Raw genomic sequence first — 20,450 nt, forward strand, 5'->3', positions numbered from 1 at the left:
CCTTTCATAATCTTAAAAATGTTGACCAGAAATACCTGCGCTGTGATCCAACTTCTGCTCACATTTTGTCCTGTTTTGCTCTCTTGGAATATTCCATTTCCTAAATGCTTTCCTTCTTTTAATATAAGTAGATGCAATCCATTTATCAAGTTCAAATTGACCTTCTGTTATAGTTGAATAGACAATTCATTCAGATCAGGATTTTTATGCTGTAAATGTGATTAGTTTATAAAATATCACCCCCTTTCTCAATATTAAATAACCTCATATCTTGTATTATGTCTTGACTTAACATCACCACCCACCATATTAGTCTCGCCCAGTAAATAGGTCATTTCAGTGTCATTACTTAGGAGTTGTGTGTGCAACCTTTAATGGCCTCTATTCCTATCATGACTTCTCTTTTGTAATTTACATGTTTGCAAAATACTTTACTAATAGCTAAGACCCTCAAAACCTTGTGATCAAATTAAGATTGTTATTGCGATAAAGAGGAAGCAGTGGCGTAATTGCATTATTGCCGAACTAGCTCTCTAGATACCCAACTAATGTTCTTGGGTTTGAATTCAGCCAAGGACAGGGCTGCATTTTGAATTCAATAAAAATCTGGAATTAAAAATCTAATGATGACCATGTTGATAATGACCATTGTTGGTTGTCGTAAAAACCCATCTAGTTTACTAATGTCTTTTAGTGAACAAAATAGCAATGAATCAAGACAGAATACTAGGCATAGAATATGGCATAGGAAACAATGTCAAACAGCTCTGTTGACCCTGCAAGGTCCACCTCACTAACATCTAAGGGCTGGTGCCAAAATTGAAAAGTTGTCTCACAGACTAGTCATACTTGAATAGCTGACACACTGAAACACACCTTACAGAATGCCCCAGATGAGACTGTCATCATTCCTTGGCATTCCTACCTGTAGGGCAGATCAGAGGTGGCAGCACGGTGCTTTACCTTGGGAGGAACTTGCCTTGGGATTTCTGACTCCAGACCTCAAAGTCTCATGGTTTCATGCCAAACATGAGTATGGAAACCTCAAGACCTCCTGCCGATTACTAGCAACCCTGTGGCTGATGAATCAGTACTCCCTACATGCAGAACACTGCCTGATGGAAACACAAAAGTGCAGAATGTTCTCTGAGTGTACATCAGAACCACAGCTTAGATCTGTAGCTGGTGGTCAGGGAACCAACAAGAGGGGAAAAAATGTATCTGACCTCATACTCACCAATCTGCCTGCTGGGGATCCATTTATCCATGACAATATCAGTAAGAATGACCACCGCAAAGACCTTGTGGAGACAAAAGTCCGGTCTTCACATTGAGAATACCCTTCCTAATGCTATGTATCATTATCAATGTGATAAATGGGATAGACCAAACAGATCCAGCAAATCAAGACTGGTTTCCAGGAGGCTCCGTGGGCCACTGGCAATGGCAGAATTGTTCTTAAACACAATCTGATGAAGAGTCATCCAGACTTGAAATATTAGCTTGCTTTCTCTCCATGGATGCTGCCTGACTTGCTGTGATCTCCAGCATTTTTTGTTTCCAGTACAATCTGCAGCCACACAGCTCAGCATGTTTTCTACCCTACCATGACATTAAGCCAGGGGATCAAAAACAGCAACTGCCTGAGAAACTCAGTTGACCTGGTAACCTTTTCTTGATATCATGGTGAATGAGTAGAATTGGGTTAAGGCTGGTATCTAACAACCTAGTGAAGCTACAACACCATATTACTTGCATGCCAGACCAACTCCACAGCCAGCAGATCAGGTCTAAGCTCTGCCGTCTTGCCACATCCAGACATGAATTCTGATGGACAATTAACCAACCTACTGGAGGAGGTGGCTGTACAAACATCCTCAATCTCATTATTAGGCAAAAGATAAAGCTGAAGTATTTGCACCAATTTTCAGCCAGAAGTACCAAGTTGATGATCCATCTTGGCCTCCTCCAGAGATTCCCAGCATTGTAGATACCAGCCTTCAGCCAATTAGATTCACTGTACGTGATATATGAAGGCAGTAAAAACTGCAAACACTGTGGGCCCTGACAACATCCTGGCAATGATATCATGTGTTGCAGAACTTGATGCTCTCCTAACCAAGCTGTTTCAATACACCTGCAGCACTGGAATCTAGATAACAGTGAGGAAACTTACCCAGTAAAATGCCTCAACTACTGGAACAGTCCATGTCTAAATATAGCAAGACCTGGACAATATCCAACTTGGCTCCACAAGTGTTAAGTAACATTGGTGCCACACAAGTGCCAGACAATGAGCATATCCGAAAAGAGTGAATCTAACCATTACCTCTTGACATTACCATCAATGACTTTTCCATTATCAACATCCTGGAGGTTAACACAGACCAGAACTAGACTAGCCATATAAATACGGAATTACAAGAGCAGGTCAGAAGCTCAGCAATTTGCAGTGAATAACTTATTTCCTGACTCCCCAAAGCCTGTCTACCATAAGGCACAAGTCAGATGTTTGATAGAATACTTCGACAAGCATCTGAAGAAACTGAAACAATTTTACAGCATATAGGATAAAGTAGCCCAACTTGACTACACCACATTGACATATATTTACTCCCTCCATTACTGACTACAAGATACCAGTAGAAATTCATCTGAGTTACTTAGACAGCATCTTCCAACCCCATGACCAGTATTGTCTAGAAGGACAAGGGCATCAGATACACGGGAACACAACCAGCTGTAACGTCTATTCAAAGCCACTCACCATCCTGACTTAGAAATAAATTATTGGCCCTTCAATGTCTCTGATTAAAAATCCTGGAACTCCCTCACTAACATCATTGTGAGTCTGCCCACAATGGACTGTGATGGTTCAAGACGACAGGTACTGCCACCTTCAAGGGCAACTACTGATGAGAATTAAATGGCAGCCCAACCAATGATGTCCATGTCCTCATGAGTGAATTAAAAATGTTCTGATCATTACTTTATTTGCTTATTCTTTAACAAAAGCACAATTTCTCTTGCAGGAAAAGCAGGATAAAACCGTTCAAATGTACAAATGTCTAAGATTATGAATACAAATCTTGTCAAATTTTACTTAGTGTTTTGTATTTATTCATTGAATGTGGAAGTCTATTTAGGATTGATTTGCTCTCGAATTGTAAAGGCAAGTTTACATTGATCTATTGAGTACTATTTCAGGAATAGTTTATTTCCTTCAAATTTGCCTAAATTCTTTAGCATTTATCATCACAAAAAAAACTTCCAAATTCTTAACTACCAGCCTTAATCCACAACAAAGGCTTTGCTCAGGATTCCGTTTTTGCAACAACAGTATGTTCTTTTACCTTTTACTATTTTGTTCTTTACCCCATCAGCATCAATGGCTGGCTTCCACAAATGCATCATGTGGTCTCATTCTCCAAGTGCCCTACAAACCTTTATTTGTTCTTGGAACTACCTGCCAAATAAAGCCACACCAAAGCATACTCCTTAAACTGACTAAAGTAGTAGTGTGGATAGACAAAAATTATAGGTCAATATAGAATTTTCATAAGCTTTATTAATTTAATTCTGAAGTTTCTCACTGCCATCTTAATTACTTTTTGATTTGATTTCCAACTTTTTTTGTTATACTTTGTCATGCTCTCCTCCTTTCCTTCTGTGTATGCTTTCTTTATTCTTCAGCTCATTTCTTTGTTCATCGGTGATATTTTATTATTGGCTACTTTGTTCTTGCTTTAGTGGGATTTTTTTCATGGACTTTGTTGATCAAGTTTTAAACTAGTTTAATTTTTAACTCATCAATGAATGTTTACAGTTTATTTTCACTATTCTATTCTGATCCAGCTTTGTTCAATTTAATACTTAAGTCTTTGTCATACTTATGTCCTTCTCAATCATTATCTTAAATGATTGCGTTATGATTGCTATGGTTTAGATTTACTACTGCTCTCTCATTTCTTTTGTTCATTTCCATTACTGGATGCAGTTATGCCCCCTTACATGCTAGGATTTTATATATTGGGTAACATAGGAATCTTGGTATTGATGTTGAGTTCCATTCCCTTTTGCTGCCTCTTTACTTTGGAACACACAAAATTTCTTATGCTTATTATACCACAAAATTCATTAATTTCACATGATTATTTACATATTTCTTCCTCCATCACCTTTTGTCTATCAGCTGCCTTGGAGTACTGTAGAAAACTGTTGGGACCAGTTTGTTAGATATATTCAGGAGGGAATTGGAAAAGGGATCAAGGGGTATGAATAGAAAGTTGGAATGGGATACTGAAATTGCACGATCAACCATGATCATAGTAAATGGTTGTGCAGGCTCGAAGGGCTGAATAGCTTACTCCTGCAATTTTTTTCTATGTTTCTATGTACAACCTGCTTAGTATAATTGATATCTGATCTGTTATTTCAATTCATGCCAATTCAGTTTCCAACTATTCATTAGATATGTTGCTTTTACCTTCTGCCATGATATTACCTTTATTTAGTAGAATTACACCCAAACATTTTCAATTCCTTGTCCTTTCTGATTATGTTAATATCTGCAATATTCAGCTGTCAGTCACGCTCTTCATCTGACATTGCCATTATTCCAGCACATTTGTTCTCTTTCTCTGGATTATTGCTTCCAAGTCTCCCAAGTTACTTGGATACTGTACTAGCAATTTAATTCTGCCACAATTATTCGTTTTACTTTATTTTATCAGGCATTTTATGTATCTGGTTTATAAATGCATTGGCTCCCTGGAATATCACATTATCCCTGCTTTCTATCTTGATTTAACCTTTACTCTCATCTTTTATTTCTTTCACCTTCAAACTTATTTGGTTTTTGCCTGGTACTTTTAGCCAACGTGCAAACTGAACATCCTACTGACAGCTCTTTTCATCCTTTCTACTAGGAAACTAATTTCACACTTACTCAAGTGGAGCTCATGCGAAGGGTAAAATTGTTTCCTATCCAGTACAGTGCCAGTATTTCATGAAATGGACATCTCCTTTCTATGCCAATCTTCAGTTGTAAACCATCAGTGTAAAAGGAACATCACAGCCATAGTCCAAATTGCTCACGATATAAAACAATCATGTAAATGAACTGCAGTGTATAATGGTGGATAATAAATTTCCCTTGTGCCATTGAAAGTATTCCGTATATTTATTTGCAAATAGGATAAAGTATTGGAAATGGGTGAAAGTAGCAATAATAACCATATACATTTTCATTATTGTTACTTCCTTCTGTCTTACTGAAATTGGAAACAAATCTAGATACCCTAAGAAGAGTAAAATAACATATTTGCAAAAATGTCACTTTGTAACTTGCATTAAATTAAATGGATTTTCACCTCTACATTGGAAAAATTTTAAAAAGTAATTTCTTCATACTGCTTATTTGGGACAATACATTTGCAAGGTGTCAAAACTCTACAGAATGTTCAGAGGAGATTTATCATGATGATATAGGGATGTACAAGTTGCCAAAGTGGTGAGATCGGAGAAGTTGGGATTGTTTTCTATGGAGCAAAGCAGATTGAGGGGAGCCATGATAAATGAGGGGTTTTGACAGTGGAAGTGTGTCAGTAACCAGAGGCCATGGGTTAAAAAAGGCACCAGAGCTGGAGGCAATTTAGAATAAATATCTTCATTTTGAGGGGAGAGTATGGTCAGGAGCACACTATCTGAAAGATCGGTAGAATGAGATCTCACTGGAACTTTTAAGAAAGTATTGAACATAAATTTAAACATGACCAATTCAGAAGTTTATAAGGAAAAAGCTGGGACGTAATTGGGATGTAAGCTGGCATATTGACCTCCTCTGTGCTGAAATGTTTGGGACGCTATTCTATACTCATCAGGCAGGCATCAAATAAAACTCAAATATCTGCTAAAGCACACAAGATAACATATCTTCCAATTTTCATTCTCAAGAAATAATAGAATCGGAATGATTTGATTTGCTTTTTCCTGCCCACTTCCACTGCAGTCCCTATCAGGAATTCTAATTCTAACATTTATTCCCCCACCCAACCTCCCCCAACATCTCCAAGTAGTTTCTCAGCTTTGTTACTCTCAACAAAGAGGTTTCTTCTTCCCCTGCAGTTCAGGAACCATTATGTTCATAGAACAATTATGTAATTGCATCTATATTTATCACTAGGCAAATTACAAAAACAGCATTCAGGGATTGTAAAGTGCAAGTTACCATTGATGTCCACAATCACAATAAGCAACTACAAAGAACACATTAATTAACTTGTATTTACATGCTGCACTTCATTTCTTCAGGAAGTCCCAATTTACAACAAGATCAGTGTTGTTATATGATCAAAAAGGAACAAAGGCCAAAATTTGATAGAACAAAATATCAAATTTCTACTCCTAAAGGGAGGTAAAAGGTGCACAGGACACTGTTGATGAGATCAATGTATCATAGCAGCTTAAGGTGCCTATCAAAACTAGTGTAACAGCATTCAGAGTAATCCAAAATGGCAAATACTAGCTCAGGTACTCAAAACGACACAATAGATTACCTGCCAAGAAAGAATGAAACTTGTACTTTGGTTTAGTGCAGTGTTTATGTCCTGCCTACAGCTTCTGAACTTTTCTTTCTACTCATTCATGGATGTGGGCATTACAGGCTAAGCCAGCATTAAGTGCTCAGCCCTAATCACCTTTAAGGAGGTGGTGATAGGTTGCCTTCTTGAACCACTGCAATCCATTTTGTGCAGGTACACTCACAATGTTGTTAAGGAGAAACCTCCGGGTCTTTAGTCCATCAACACTACAGGAACAGCAAGAATATTCCATATCAAGGTGCTGAGTGGCCTGTAAAGGGAACTTGCAGATGGTGGTCTTCCCATGCACCTGCTGACTTTGTCTTTTGTGTTAAAGGCCATGGATTTAAAAGGATGCTGTCAGAGAGACTTCTTTGAGTTGCTGCGGTGCATATTCGTAGATAGTACACATTGCAACCACTGTGTTAGTAGTGGAAGGAGTTAATGTTGAAGGTATTAGATGGGTACCAATCAAGCAGGCTACCTTGTCCTGAATGGTATTGAGCTCCTTGAATGTTGTTAAGGCTACACTTATCTAGTTAAATGCTGAATATTTTATTATACTCCTGACATGTGCATTGTAGATGATGGACAGGCTTTGTGGAGTCCCGTGAGTATGGACAGGCTTTGTGGAGTCATGTGAGTATGGACAGGCTTTGTGGAGTCACGTGAGTTACTTGCTGCAGAATTCCCAGCCTCTGACCGGTCTGTGTCATTACAGTATTTATATGGCTTGTCTATTTCAGTTTTAGGGTTTAGAACTTGTAAGGAAGGAAAGAACAATTTGTATTCCTATGCGATGAACTACTTTGATCTGCCATTGTTGTACTGCAAATAATAAGACAGCTACTGTATGCATAACAGGATCACCTTTATGGTATGGAGATACACAATCACGTTTTAGTAACTGGCTAAGTGATCGATCTTGGCCAAAGCAGTGGAAGAATTCCCAAATGTTCTTTAAATCATTGATTGTGATCCACCTAAACCAGCAGAAGCAGATTAATGTTCTGGAAGCAGTAATTTCAACAACGTAGTACACCACTCATCTACATCGGAAAGCCAGCACAGGTTATATCCTAGGTGACCTTGATGCTACAATCTTCTGATGAAGAGGAATGAGTTTTTAAAATCTGAATCAAAACAGTAACAAACTTATTGATGATTCGGAGATGCCGGTGTTGGACTGGGGTGTACAAAGTTAAAAATCACACAACACCAGGTTATAGTCCAACAGGTTTATTTGGAAACACTAACTTTCGGAGCGTTGCTTTATCATGAGGTGATTGTCAAGGATAGGATTGTAAGACAGAATTTAAAGCAAAAGTTTACAGTGTGATGTAACTGAAATTATATATTGAAAAAGACCCGGATTGTTTGTTCAGTCTTAACTTAATAAACTTTTGCTATAAATTCTATGTCTTACAATCTTATTCTTGACAATCACCTGATGAAGGAGCAAGCGCTCCAAAATCTTGTGCTTCCAAATAAACCTGTTGGACTATAACCTGGTGTTGTGTGATTTTAAACTTATTCATGCAATCAGTAAAATAACACATTGAAGAAAAGTAGAATGAGGAGCTAGTTCTAAACTTCTTTAAAAGGTTCTATAAGCCATGAGCAAATCATGAACATCCTGTAAGTGCAGGGAAAATGAATAACATCTATAGCCTTCTAACAGTTGTAATTCTACTATTTGTATTATGACAGTATAAGTCATATATTGAGCAAACTACCCAATATATTGCATGCTGCCTTATGGATCACAGAATATGTGAGATGTCAATGTGATGACATTACGATACATGATGACTGAGCAGCAAAAGCAACATTTGACAATTCGAGCTCAGCAATCTATAGTCAATGAATCAGATCATAGCTCTGCTGCATTTTGCATCCATTTTCAGCCAGACATGCTGAGTTGATGGCCCATCTTGGCCTCTTCCCAAGATCCTCAGTTTCATGGATGCCAGCTTCATCCAATTTAATTCACTGCAAGTGATATCAAGAAATGGTTGAAAGTGCTAGATACTGCAAAGGCTATGGGTTTTACAGCAGTTCTGCAATAGTACTGATGACTCACAATCTAGAGCTAGCCAGACTGATAGCTACGCTTCTCTAATGTAGTTAAGTACACTGGCATCTACCTAGCAAAACAGAACAGTGCCCAGGTATGTCCACACAGTGCAGGACAATGCTAGCCAGCCAATAATTCCCCTTAAACTTACATTCAATCAGGATCAAAGCAATGAACATTGTCATCGAGAGAACTATCGAGCAGCACTTGCTCAACAATAACCTGTTCGCTGATGCTCAGTTTGGATTCCGCCAAGGTCACTTGCTACTTGAACTCATTACAGCCTTAGTCATAACATGGATGAAAATGCTGAACTCAAGTCAGGGGTGAGTGAGTGTGACAGCCCATGACATCAAGACTGCATTTGACTAAGAGTGGCATCAAGGAGCCCTAGCCAAACAAGAGTCAATAGGCATTAGGGGATTAATCTCTGCTGGCTTGGAGTCATACCTTGCATAGAAAAAGACACATGGTTGTTGGAGGGCAATCATCTCAATGACAGTAAATCACAGGAACATAGGAACAGCAGTAGGCCATTCAGCCCTTTGAGTGTGCCCTGCCATTCAATGAGATCATGGCTAATCAGTGGCCCAAATCCATATACAACTTTGGCCTATATCCCTTAATATCTTTGCTTAACAAAAATTTAAAGCTAAGAACTGATCCAGCATCTACTGCCATACAAGAGTTTCAAACTTGACAACCCTTTATGTGAAGAAATGCTTCCTAGCACCTCTCTTGAATGGTCTGGCACAAGTTCTCAGATTATGCTCCCTCATTCTAGAATCCCTTAACAGTAGAAACAGTTTCTTTATCTACTGCCTTTTCCTGTTGATATCTTGAAGATTTCACTCAGATCGCTATTAACCTTCTAAATTCTAGAGAAACTTGTACAATCTCTCTTCATAATTTAACCTCTGAAGTCCAGGCATCATTCTTGTAAAACTATGGTATAGTCTCCCCCAGGTCAATATATTCTTCCTTAAATGTGGTGCCCATATCTGCTCACAGGATGGTGTTCCAAGCCCAACTATCTTCAGCTGCTTCATCAATGATGTTCCCTCCATCGTAAGGTCAGAACTGCGCACGATCATTGGTGACTGCACACTGTTTACTGCCATCCAAGACTCTTGAGATTCTGAAGCAGTTTGTGTTCAAATACAGTCAGACTTGGACAACATTCAGGCTTGGGTGATAAATGACAAGTAACATTTGTACCACCACAGGTGGCGGCGATGACCATCTCCAACAAGAGGGAACCTATGCACTGTACTTTGACATTCCGACACATTACCAGTACTGAAGGTCCTCATCCCCATCAACATTGTGGGTGTTGCCTCTGACCAGAAACTGGACATATAAATACAACAGCTACAAGAGCAGGCTAAATTTGAGCAATCCTGCAAAAAGTAACTTATTTTCTGATTCCTGAAAGGCATTACCGACAAAGCACACTTCAGGAGTATGATGGAAGATTCCTAAATTGCCTACATGAGTCCAGTTTCAGCAATGCTCAAGAAACTTGATCACCAGGATATAGCATCCTGCTTGACTGACACCTCATCTCACACCTGCAACATTTGCTGCCTCCACTACCATCATATAGTTGCAGCAAAATGTGTTATAACAACTCACACAGGCTCCTTAGAAGGCACCTTCCAAACCCACCAACATCTAGAAGGACAAGAGCAGCAGATACATGGAATAGCGCTTTCTGCAAGTTCCTCTGTAAACCATGGACCATCCTGACTTGGAACTATATTACTGCTCCTTCACTGCCTGATGTCAAAATCCTGGAAATCCTACACTAACAGCATTTTAAGCAATAAGTCTACAATAGATGTACAGCAGCAGTTCAAGAACTAGCTCACCACCACGTTCTCAAGGACAATTGGGGAACAACAATAAATGTTGACCCAAACAGCAATGTGAATTGATTAAAGAATTACAGAGATTTTTCATTTCAAATATACTTATGTCATACAACTGTGCTATTTATTGCTTTTGAATGAAGTAAATCAAACTCACTCTTGCAAATCATCAATTGAAAGCTTCAGGTACATGCTAAAAGTGTTTGCTCACGATATATATAGACCATCAAAAACAGACATGAAAAGCTTCTAAATATAAATGCCTCATGAATTTTTTTCACTGCAATCTGTTTTCACTGGTTTGTCAACCTATATTTAATAACCATATAATTATCCATGTGCATTGCACAACCACACATAAAACAGTCAATGCTTTTGCCCTGCTTATAATTGGAACAGAGATTATTTTAGATGTCTGTACTCTGTACATGCATACAGAGTACAGTCACTACAGGTGCATCTTTTCTTGAAAAATAATAAATGCTTGACAATTTTTTTATTTTTATGATAAATTGCTTGAGTTAAAAATGCTATATTTGCTGGATAGAAGGCTGACAGGACTACAAACTTTACCTTGCCAAAAGGCATACATTTATTGTCATTTTACATGAACTATTACACTTAACATTAAGTCCAGATGATTTTTGAGAAGAGTTTTAGCTCAGTTTGATGATAAGTATGTAAGTAAGCTTACTGAGTTTGAAGATTTGTTTTCAGATGTTTCGTCACCATCATCAGTGAGAGTCTCTGGTGAAGGGCTGGTGGTATGTCCCACCTCTCTTTTTATAGGTCTTGATTTCTGAAAATGCATGAGGTCATTTCTGGCTCTTTTTTCTCAAGGGAAGATAGATAAGATCTAAATTGATGTGTTTATTGATAGAGTTCTGATTAGAATATCATGCCTCTAAGAATTCTCATGTGTGTTTTTGTTTCGCCTGCCCTAGGATGTATGTGTCGTCCCAGTCAAAGTGGTGGCCTTCTTTGTCTATATGTATAGAAACTAGTCATAGTGGGTCGATAGTGGCCACAAAAAGATGTGACCCACTATGACTGGTTTCTATACATAAAGACAAAGAAGGACATTACTTTGATTGGGATAATACATACATCCTAGGACAGGCGAAACAAAGACACACGAGAATTCTTAAAGGCGTGGCATTTTAACCAGAACTCCAACAATAAACACATTGATTTAGACACTATCTACCTTCCCTTGAGAAAAAAGAACCAGGAATGACATCCCCCACCCGAATAAACCAAGACCTATAAATAGAGAGGCGGAACATACCACCCGGCGCTTCACCAGAGACTGTCGCTGCTAACGTTACCTAGTACGGTGACCAAACATCTGAAAACAAACCTTCAAGCTCAGTGAGCAAACTTACATACCTTTTGCCATGGAAGTTATGTTGTAGTTATGGCTTTTGTAGCAAGTGCACCTAACATTACTGACAAAAAACGTCTACAAACTAGTGACTGGGGTGACACCAAAAGTGAACATAATTTGTGCAGGCCATGCACTTCCTAATCACAGATTTTCATTTTCTCCAACTTTTAGTTGAGCTTTTCTGTCAAAAATTTGCCATTGACAACTGTGGTGCCAATATTTTCTGTTTAATTTTGCTTTGAAGGTTTATTGTACCACAGGTTGGATGGAAGAATTGCTCCTTTCCTGCCTCATTCCACATATTTGTATATTGTTGAAGGCTTTGGCCACTAGGTGGGTCTGTGGAATGCATTTCCAAAGTTTCCTCTTTAACTGAACCCAAAACACCATGATCCAGAATGTAGATGGGAAAGAGGAAGGGGCTCAGAAATAGACACTTTGGACTTCAAAGAGTGTGGAGACAGAAACAGAAAACAATTGGCAGAGATATTTTGACTTCAGTCAGATAGTTAAGAGCAGGGAAAAGGAAGAGTAGCATGACTGAGCTGGATTGCTGAGGCAAAACTTTGGCTAAGGATGATATGGTCAACATGTCAAAACTAGGAGAAAGTGAGGACTGCAGATGCTGGAGATCAGAGTCAAAGAGTGTGGGGCTGGAAAAGCACAGCCGGTCAGGCAGCATTGGAGGAGCAGGAGAATCGACGTTTCAGGCCTAAGCCCTGGCGTAATTCCTAATGAAGGGCTTAAGCCCGAAACGTCGATTCTCTTGCTCCTCAGATGCTGCCTGACCAGCTGTGCTTTCCCAGCGCCACACTCTTCAACATGTCAAACAATGCAGACAATCCATGCAGGGTAAGGATAAACAATGCAGTACATCCACTCAGAATGTCATTTGTGATGTTGGCTGGGAGTTGGTTCAGTACTATAGCAGAAACAGAAACATGATTGGAAGGCAAGTGGGATCAAGAGCAGATTTCTTCTCTGAGGAGCATGGTAATTACTACTTACAAGGAGAGGGAGCATATAAGATTAGGCATTTACGAATTCAGCTCACTGGAAAGATGGCGAGGAAAGGCACCCAAGTGATCGGCAACTTACTGGAACTATGATCATTGGTACATAAGTGGGTCACTTAGGTCGATTTCGGAGCATTGTGGGGTGTGTATGAGTAGGTGAAGTAGTTCATAAGCTTCTTAAATTTGGTTAAGAGGATGTGGAGGATGTAGAGAAGAGATATTTGAGGAGAGAGTTGATAGTGGAGGCAAGAAGTCAGTGTTTTATTTGATCTCTGTCGGAGTAATAAGCCATTTAGTCCCTTAAACCTGCTCCAACATTGAATGGGAACATTGCTGACATATATCACAACATCAGTTTCATCTGTCCACTGCACAACATATCTTGTTTAATTAGGTGTGGTTCAATCATTATTCAGGTGAGTCTGCATCTTGTGTGCAAATCACTGAATAGGAACCAGCCCAATTTCCTCTGCTGACTCAGCCTCCCTCTAAGAGACTTGTGGTGTTGATTTGCACAAGTCTCAAATAGGGAGTAATACTTTAAATTTGGACCAGGGTATTCACAACGTATAGTGGAAAAATTAAAGCACTATCCACCAAATGGGTTGTTAATGCTGAGTCCAACAAAGGTTTCAGACCAAAATGAACAAATTTTGTTGAATAAAGTCTCTAAAGAATATGGAAAGGTAGATAAATATAGATGTGTATGTGTCATGTCATTTTTGACACTTGCTTTACCTCATGCAACCTATTCTGGTTATCTAAATCTCCCAGGCTTCCTTCTGGTGACTGTGTTGTACCCAAAGGCTAATATATATTTCCTGGAGTGCCTAAAACTGACTACAATACTCCAAATGTATCTGATTAATACTTTGTACAACATACTTTGTGGGCGGCACGGTGGCATAGTGGTTAGCACTGCTGCCTCACAGCGCCAGAGACCCGGGTTCATTTCCCACCTCAGGCGACTGACTGTGTGGAGTTTGCATGTTCTCCCCGTGTCTGCGTGGGTTTCCTCCGGATGCTCCGGTTTCCTCCCACAGTCCAAAGATGTGCAGGTCAGGTGAATTGACCATGCTAAATTGCCCATAGTGTTAGGTAAGGGGTAAATGTAGGGTGGGTTGCGCTTCGGCGGGGCGGTGTGGACTTGTTGGGCCGAAGGGCCTGTTTCCACACTGTAAGTAATCTAATCTAATCTAATCTAATAACAACATAACCTCTTTCTATTCCAGGCCTCTTTGAGATGAAGGTCAATATTCCATTAGCCTTTTGGACACAGCGCTTTATTGATTTGGACACCGAAATCCCTTTGCCCCTTGACAGCTTTCCACTGTATTTTAAAATTGCTGTCAAACATAGATGATCTCTCACTTCGTGTTGAACCCTACATGTCACAGTTTTCCCATGCACAATTAGTAATTTCCTGCTCGTACCTGTACAACTTGCTATATGTGCTCACGTTATGCAAACTTGGACTGACCAATTTTAAACCATTTATCCGAGACCTTAATATCTAGATGATGTACTGCTATAGATCCCTTGACAACAAGACATACTGTCAGAATACATTTCCTTTATCTGTACTCTTCACCTTCCATCCATCAACCAAACACCGATTCATCGTGTCACAACGTTACTTCCATCTGTTGCTTTTTTTTTTCTGATGGCCTTGTGTGGAATCTTTATTAAGGCTATATGGAAGTTCATAAGGCAACATCCTCATACATTCCACTGACCACCAGGCATCCTTGAAAATTCAACTAATGCTTCCAGAGCTGATCCATACTTCACAAATCTGTAGTTTTTTCTGATCAGCTCTCTCGCATTCAAGTATTCACTCACTGCAATCCAAGTAAAAGATTCCAGTCAGTTCCTCACACTTGATGGTTAGCTATGTTTCATCGGAAGGAGTGAGGTTTTTCTTGGCAGCCAACAGGCCTGTAACATTATGATGCATGGTTTGCAGAGAATACACTGTTGACTTAAGATCAGTGAGGTGCTCAATGTTGAGACCAGTGATTATCAGAGATGGGGTTGGGTGGTGAAAAGGGAGATTGGGGGTGCTGATGGGATTCTGCAAGGGGACTCTTGCAGAGTCCTAAGTTCTTCTCATGGAATTCAGTCTATTAAGGTGATAATTTGCTTTTGTGGGGCACCTAAGTACTGACAGGTGAGGTGGGGAAGATGGTGATCCATATTTCTCAAACTAGCCCCCTATGCAGCCAAACTCCACCGCTGTGGCCTCAGGGCAAACCCCTAATGTACTTGTGGAGAGATACTAACAAGGTTGCACATTACGAAGAACCTTTGCTGAAATTCACCATGGCTCCTTAGATGGCATCATCTAAATGTATGACCAGTACCAAGAGCAGTAAATACATGGGACTACCACCACATTCAAACTCCCCTCCAAGCCACTCACCATCCTGACTTAGAAATGCATTGGGGTTCCTTCACTGTTGCTGGGCAAAATCTTGACCTCCCTCCCTAATAGTATTGTGGATCCACCCACACCAAATGGACTGCAGCAGTTCAAGAAGGTAGCTCGCCACTGTCTTCTCAAGGGCAATGAGGGATGGGCAATTAATGCTGGCACATAGTGTGCAATGTTCATATCCCATGGCTGAATAAAAGTGTCCTTATGTATGCTAAGGGGTAGACTACACATTTCAAACTCAGAAAATGAGAACATTATCACTGGCTCTGGGGATTTGCATTTTCCAAATAAATTTTAAAAATGAAACTGTTGACAGAGAACAGAAGAAAGAAAAGGCAAGAGGAGCAGGTAGAGTGGTTGAATTTGCTGGTCATTAGGAGTTGCATAGTGTGGTGAGTCAGCCTCTCTCACCTATCAGTCTGTTAGCCCTGTGCCAGTTTAGTTCTTTCCTTTTAATATAAGACAGCTAAGTATTTAAACATTTTGAAAGCAATGCAGTCTATTTTGAAGCTCCAAATGCATTTACACCAGTAGTCACAGAAACATTAATTATTTTGTATTTCAAATCAATACATGGTGATCATTGGTAGCTAAATAGTTCAACATACCTGCAATCCTTGGCCATCTACTGTTGTCGAATTGTGCTTAAAAGCTTGGTTGTTATCATCTGAACTCGTCGTTGTTGGTGAATCACTTTCAGCCTTTTTCTGATTGGGCTGTCTATCCTTCAAAAACAGAAAATTAACCAAAAGGATTAAACATGTTTGGTTCTAAGCAAAGAACAAAGAAAATTTACAGCCCAGGAACAGGCCCTTCGGCCCTCCAAGCCTGAGCTGATCCAAATGTACTGTCTAAACCTGGTGGTCAATTCCTAAGCATTTGTATCCCTCTGCTCCCCACCTACTCATGCATCTGTCCAGACCCATCTTAAATGAATCTACTGTGCCTGCCTCTACCACCTCTGCTGGCAATGCGTTCCAAACGCCCACCACCCTCTGTGTGAAATACTTGCCACATGTATCCCCCTTAAACTTTCCACCTCTTACCTTGAAAGCATGACCTCTCGTTATTGAATCCTTCACCCTGGGAAAAAGCTTGTCTCGATCTACCCTGTCTATACCCTTCATGATTTTGTAAACCTCAATCTCCTTTTTTCTAGTGAAAATTCTGGCATCTCTATATTTTGCTGGATATACCAGGCAAATGTCCCAGAACTTTCCAGGCGTTTGTGGTATGAGAGTGGATTTACATCATATTTATTCACAGAAATTTGCAGAAAATCATTTCACTCCAGTCTTGAGTGCAAACTTGTTCAATCATCCATGCCACTTTTAAGAAACATACATCAAACCCTTCTGCTTTTTATCAAACATAGCTTCATCATCTATGCAAAAGGTCTGTTCTTGCCAGTTTTCTCCAATTTACTTGACTAATGCACTATCGTAGATTTACAGATCAAAATAACAAAATCATGAGGGGCATGGATAGAATAAATAGACAAAGTCTTTTCCCTGGGGTGGGGGAGTCCAGAACTAGAGGACATAGGTTTAGGGTGAGAGAGGGAAGATATAAAAGAGACCTAAGGGGCAACTTTTTCACACAGAGGGAGATACGTGTACGGAATGAGCTGCCAGAGGAAGTGATGGAGGCTGGTACAATAGCAACATTTAAAAAGCATTTGGATAGGTATATGAATAGGAAGGGTTTGGAGGAATATGGGCTGGGTGCTAGCAAGTGGGACTAGATTGGGTTGGGATGTCTGGTTGGCATGGACGGGTTGGACCGAAGGGTCTCTTTCCATGCTGTACATCTCTGACTCAATGACTCTAACTGAAACTCATCAATTGTTAAAGCAACAATAATATTTAAACCTGTCCGCTACCATTATAATTTTAAGAGCCATTTTTTGGCAAGACACGTACCTTAACTTGAAAACAAATATAAGCAAAATACTGCAGATGCTGGAAATCTGAGATAAACACAAAATGGTGGTGAAGCTCAGCAGGTCTAGCAGCATCCATGAAGAGAAAACAAAGGGGTAACGTTTCAAGTTCGATAAGGTTCTTTATTGTCTGAAGGTGTGTCATATCAGAACTGAAACGTTAACTCTGTTTTTCTCTCTCTATGGATGATGTCAGACCTGCTGAATTTTGTAGCATTCTGTGTTTGTTTGTAAAACAAATACCCTTGAAGAAATTGGAAATCTATGGGAGATTTGAAAGGAAGATAAAATGATAAATTTAATTATTTATAATAGCATTTGAAAAACTATAAAGGCAGATCTGTAAAAAATAAAAGATATTTTGTGACCCTGAGGGTTTTCACAGAATGCAAACAAACTAGGAGCAGGAATAGGCTATTCAGCCCCTCAAGTCAGCTATGCCTTTTAGGATGGCTAGTTATGACCTGATTGCAACTTTAAATTCAAATTCCTGTCTATACCTGATAACCTTTCATCTGTTTGGTTCACAAGGATCTATACATTTCTGGCTTAAAAATATTCAAAGACTCTCTTTCCACTTTCTCTTCAGGAATTCATGACCTTCTGTGAGTGAGTGAGTGAGTGAGTGTGTGAGAGAGAGAGAGAGAGAGAGAGAGAAAGAGAGAGAGAGAAAGAGAGAGAGAAAAAGAGAGAGAGAAAAAGAGAGAGAGAGAGAGAGAAAGAGAAAGGAGAGAGAAAGAGAAAGAGAGAGATAGAGAAAGAGAGAGAAAGAGAAAGAAAGAGAGAGAGAGAAAGAGAGAGAGAAAGAAAGAGAGAGAGAAAGAAAGAGAGAGAGAAAAAGAGAGAGAAAAAGAGAGAAAGAGAGAGAAAGAGAGAGAGAAAGAGAGAGAGAAAGAGAGAGAGAAAGAGAGAGAGAAAGAGAGAGAGAGAGATAGAGAGAGAGAGATAGAGAGAGATCTTTAAACGGTTTTTTGATTTCTCCATAAAAGGAAAGGGCTCTCACAACATCCAACCTATCAGGCTCTTGCATGCTTCAGTGTTGAAACTTTATTGCTGGAACAGCACAGCAGGTCAGGCAGCATCCAGGGAACAGGAGATTCGACGTTTCGGGCACAGGCCCTTCTTCAGGAATGAGCAGAGAGTGTTCAGCAGGAGAAGATAAAAGGTAGGGAGGAGGGACTTGGAGGAGGGGCGTTGGAAATGTGATAGGTGGAAAGAGGTCAAGGTGAGGGTGATAGGTCGGAGTAGGATGGAGGCGGAGAGGCGGAGGTCCCCCCTCCCCCCACCTTGTCTCAGCCGGATCCCTCCAGCCCGGCACCGCCTTCCTGACCTGCAGTCTTCTTCTTGACCTCTCCGCCTCCATCCTACTCCGACCTATCACCCTCACCTTGACCTCTTTCCACCTATCACATTTCCAACGCCCCTCCTCCAAGTCCCTCCTCCCTACCTTTTATCTTCTCCTGCTGAACACTCTCTGCTCATTCCTGAAGAAGGGCCTGTGCCCGAAACGTCGAATCTCCTGTTCCCTGGATGCTGCCTGACCTGCTGTGCTGTTCCAGCAATAAAGTTTCAACTTTGATCTCCAGCATCTGCAGACCTCACTTTCTCCTCTTGCATGCTTCAATCAATCAATCAATCAAACTCTTAGTCTTCTAAGTTTCAGATGAAACAAGCTTTGCTTGCCCAACCTTTCCTCATAAGACAGCTCTTAATATTCCAAGTATTAACCTGGTCATTCTTCTCTGAACTGCTGCCACAGAATTTACATCCTTCCTGAAATAAAGGGACCAATACTATATAGAGTTCTCCAGATGTGGTTTCACCAGTGCCTAGTAAAACTAAAACTTATGTTCACTACTTTCATATTCAATTCTCCTTGCAATAAACAATAACATTCTATCTGCTTTCCTAATTACTCACTGGACCTATAAACTAACTTTTTTGCGATTAATGCATGAGGACACTATATCCCTCTGCATTTCTCAGTTCTGCCAAGAATGAACAATTGCTCATTTTCCTACATTATACTGCATTTGTCAGAATTTTGCCATCTCATTTAACCACTTTATTTTTTCCAGGACGTCTTTTCCCTCTTCATAACTCACTTATTTTCCCTTGTGTCGTTGGAAAATTTGACAACTATACCTTCTGTCCCCTCATCCAAGTCATGATTTAAATAATGGACAGTTGATGTCCCAGCCCTGATCACTGTGGCTCATCACTTGTTATACCTTGCTCGCTTGAAAAAGACCCGTTTGAGTCAACTTCCTTTTAGCAAGTTATTCTTCTACCCATGCTAATATGTGGAACTCTACAACTTAAGCTTTAATTTTCCACAATTGCATTTGATGTTACACTTTATCAAATACTTTTGGAAGCAGCTGTATAATGCATTCATTGGTTCCTCTTTATCCACAGCAGTTGTTATGTCATCAGAGAACTCTAATAGGTTTGTTAAACATAATTTCCCCTTCACAAAACTATGTTAACTCAGCCTGATTGCCTTTCAAGAGTTTAATTTACAATCCATCAGGACCCGGGCACATGTCAAAGTCAAACAGCATAGAAACAGACCCTTCCACCCACCACATCTATGTCAACCAACAAACACAAAAATACACTAATCTCATTTACCTGCACTTGGTGCACAGCCTAGTATGGCCTGGCATTTTAAGGACTCATCCAGATACTTTTTAAATGCTGTGGAGGTAATTGCCTCAACCACCCTCTCAGGCAGCCCATTCCATACATCTATCACATTCTTGGTGAGAAAAATTCTCTCTCATATTTTATCTAAATTACTGGCTCTTCAACTTAAATTATGTGCCCTCTGCTCTGTCCACAGTCTCAGTAATTTATTTAGTACCACTTCTGTGATGATTATAATTCAACCTTTCCTTCAATTTCCTGATTTATAATTGCTAAGATATTACTTCTTTAATCAGTAGTGAAAATAGGTGCATAATACCTGTTCAATTTACCGGCCATCTCCTTATTTTTCACTGTTAATTTTCCAGACTCACTTTCTACAGAATCAATACTCACTTTGTTAAATTCTTGCTATTTAGCTGTTAGATATTTAGAGAAACTCACACTACCTGGTCTTATATTCTGACTAATTTCCTCTTGAACTCTGTTT

General features: G+C 39.8%; 1 protein-coding gene across 8 annotated transcripts in view; it reads right to left on the minus strand.

Moving 5' to 3' along the window:
* The window catches only part of dgkg (diacylglycerol kinase, gamma), a 546,249-nt gene that overhangs the window by 218,769 nt on the left and 307,030 nt on the right, over window positions 1-20,450 (minus strand). For all 8 annotated transcript variants that reach the window (XM_087988715.1, XM_043693004.2, XM_087988714.1 and 5 more), the window contains one exon: window positions 15,978-16,094. In XM_087988715.1, the coding sequence (XP_087844841.1) occupies window positions 15,978-16,094 (117 nt within the window). The remainder of the gene's footprint in view (window positions 1-15,977; window positions 16,095-20,450) is intronic.

This window comes from Chiloscyllium plagiosum, unplaced genomic scaffold, assembly GCF_037043375.1.
Source record: "Chiloscyllium plagiosum isolate Xiang-an unplaced genomic scaffold, Cpla_swu_hap1 HiC_scaffold_7, whole genome shotgun sequence".
Taxonomy (NCBI): Eukaryota; Metazoa; Chordata; class Chondrichthyes; order Orectolobiformes; family Hemiscylliidae; genus Chiloscyllium; species Chiloscyllium plagiosum.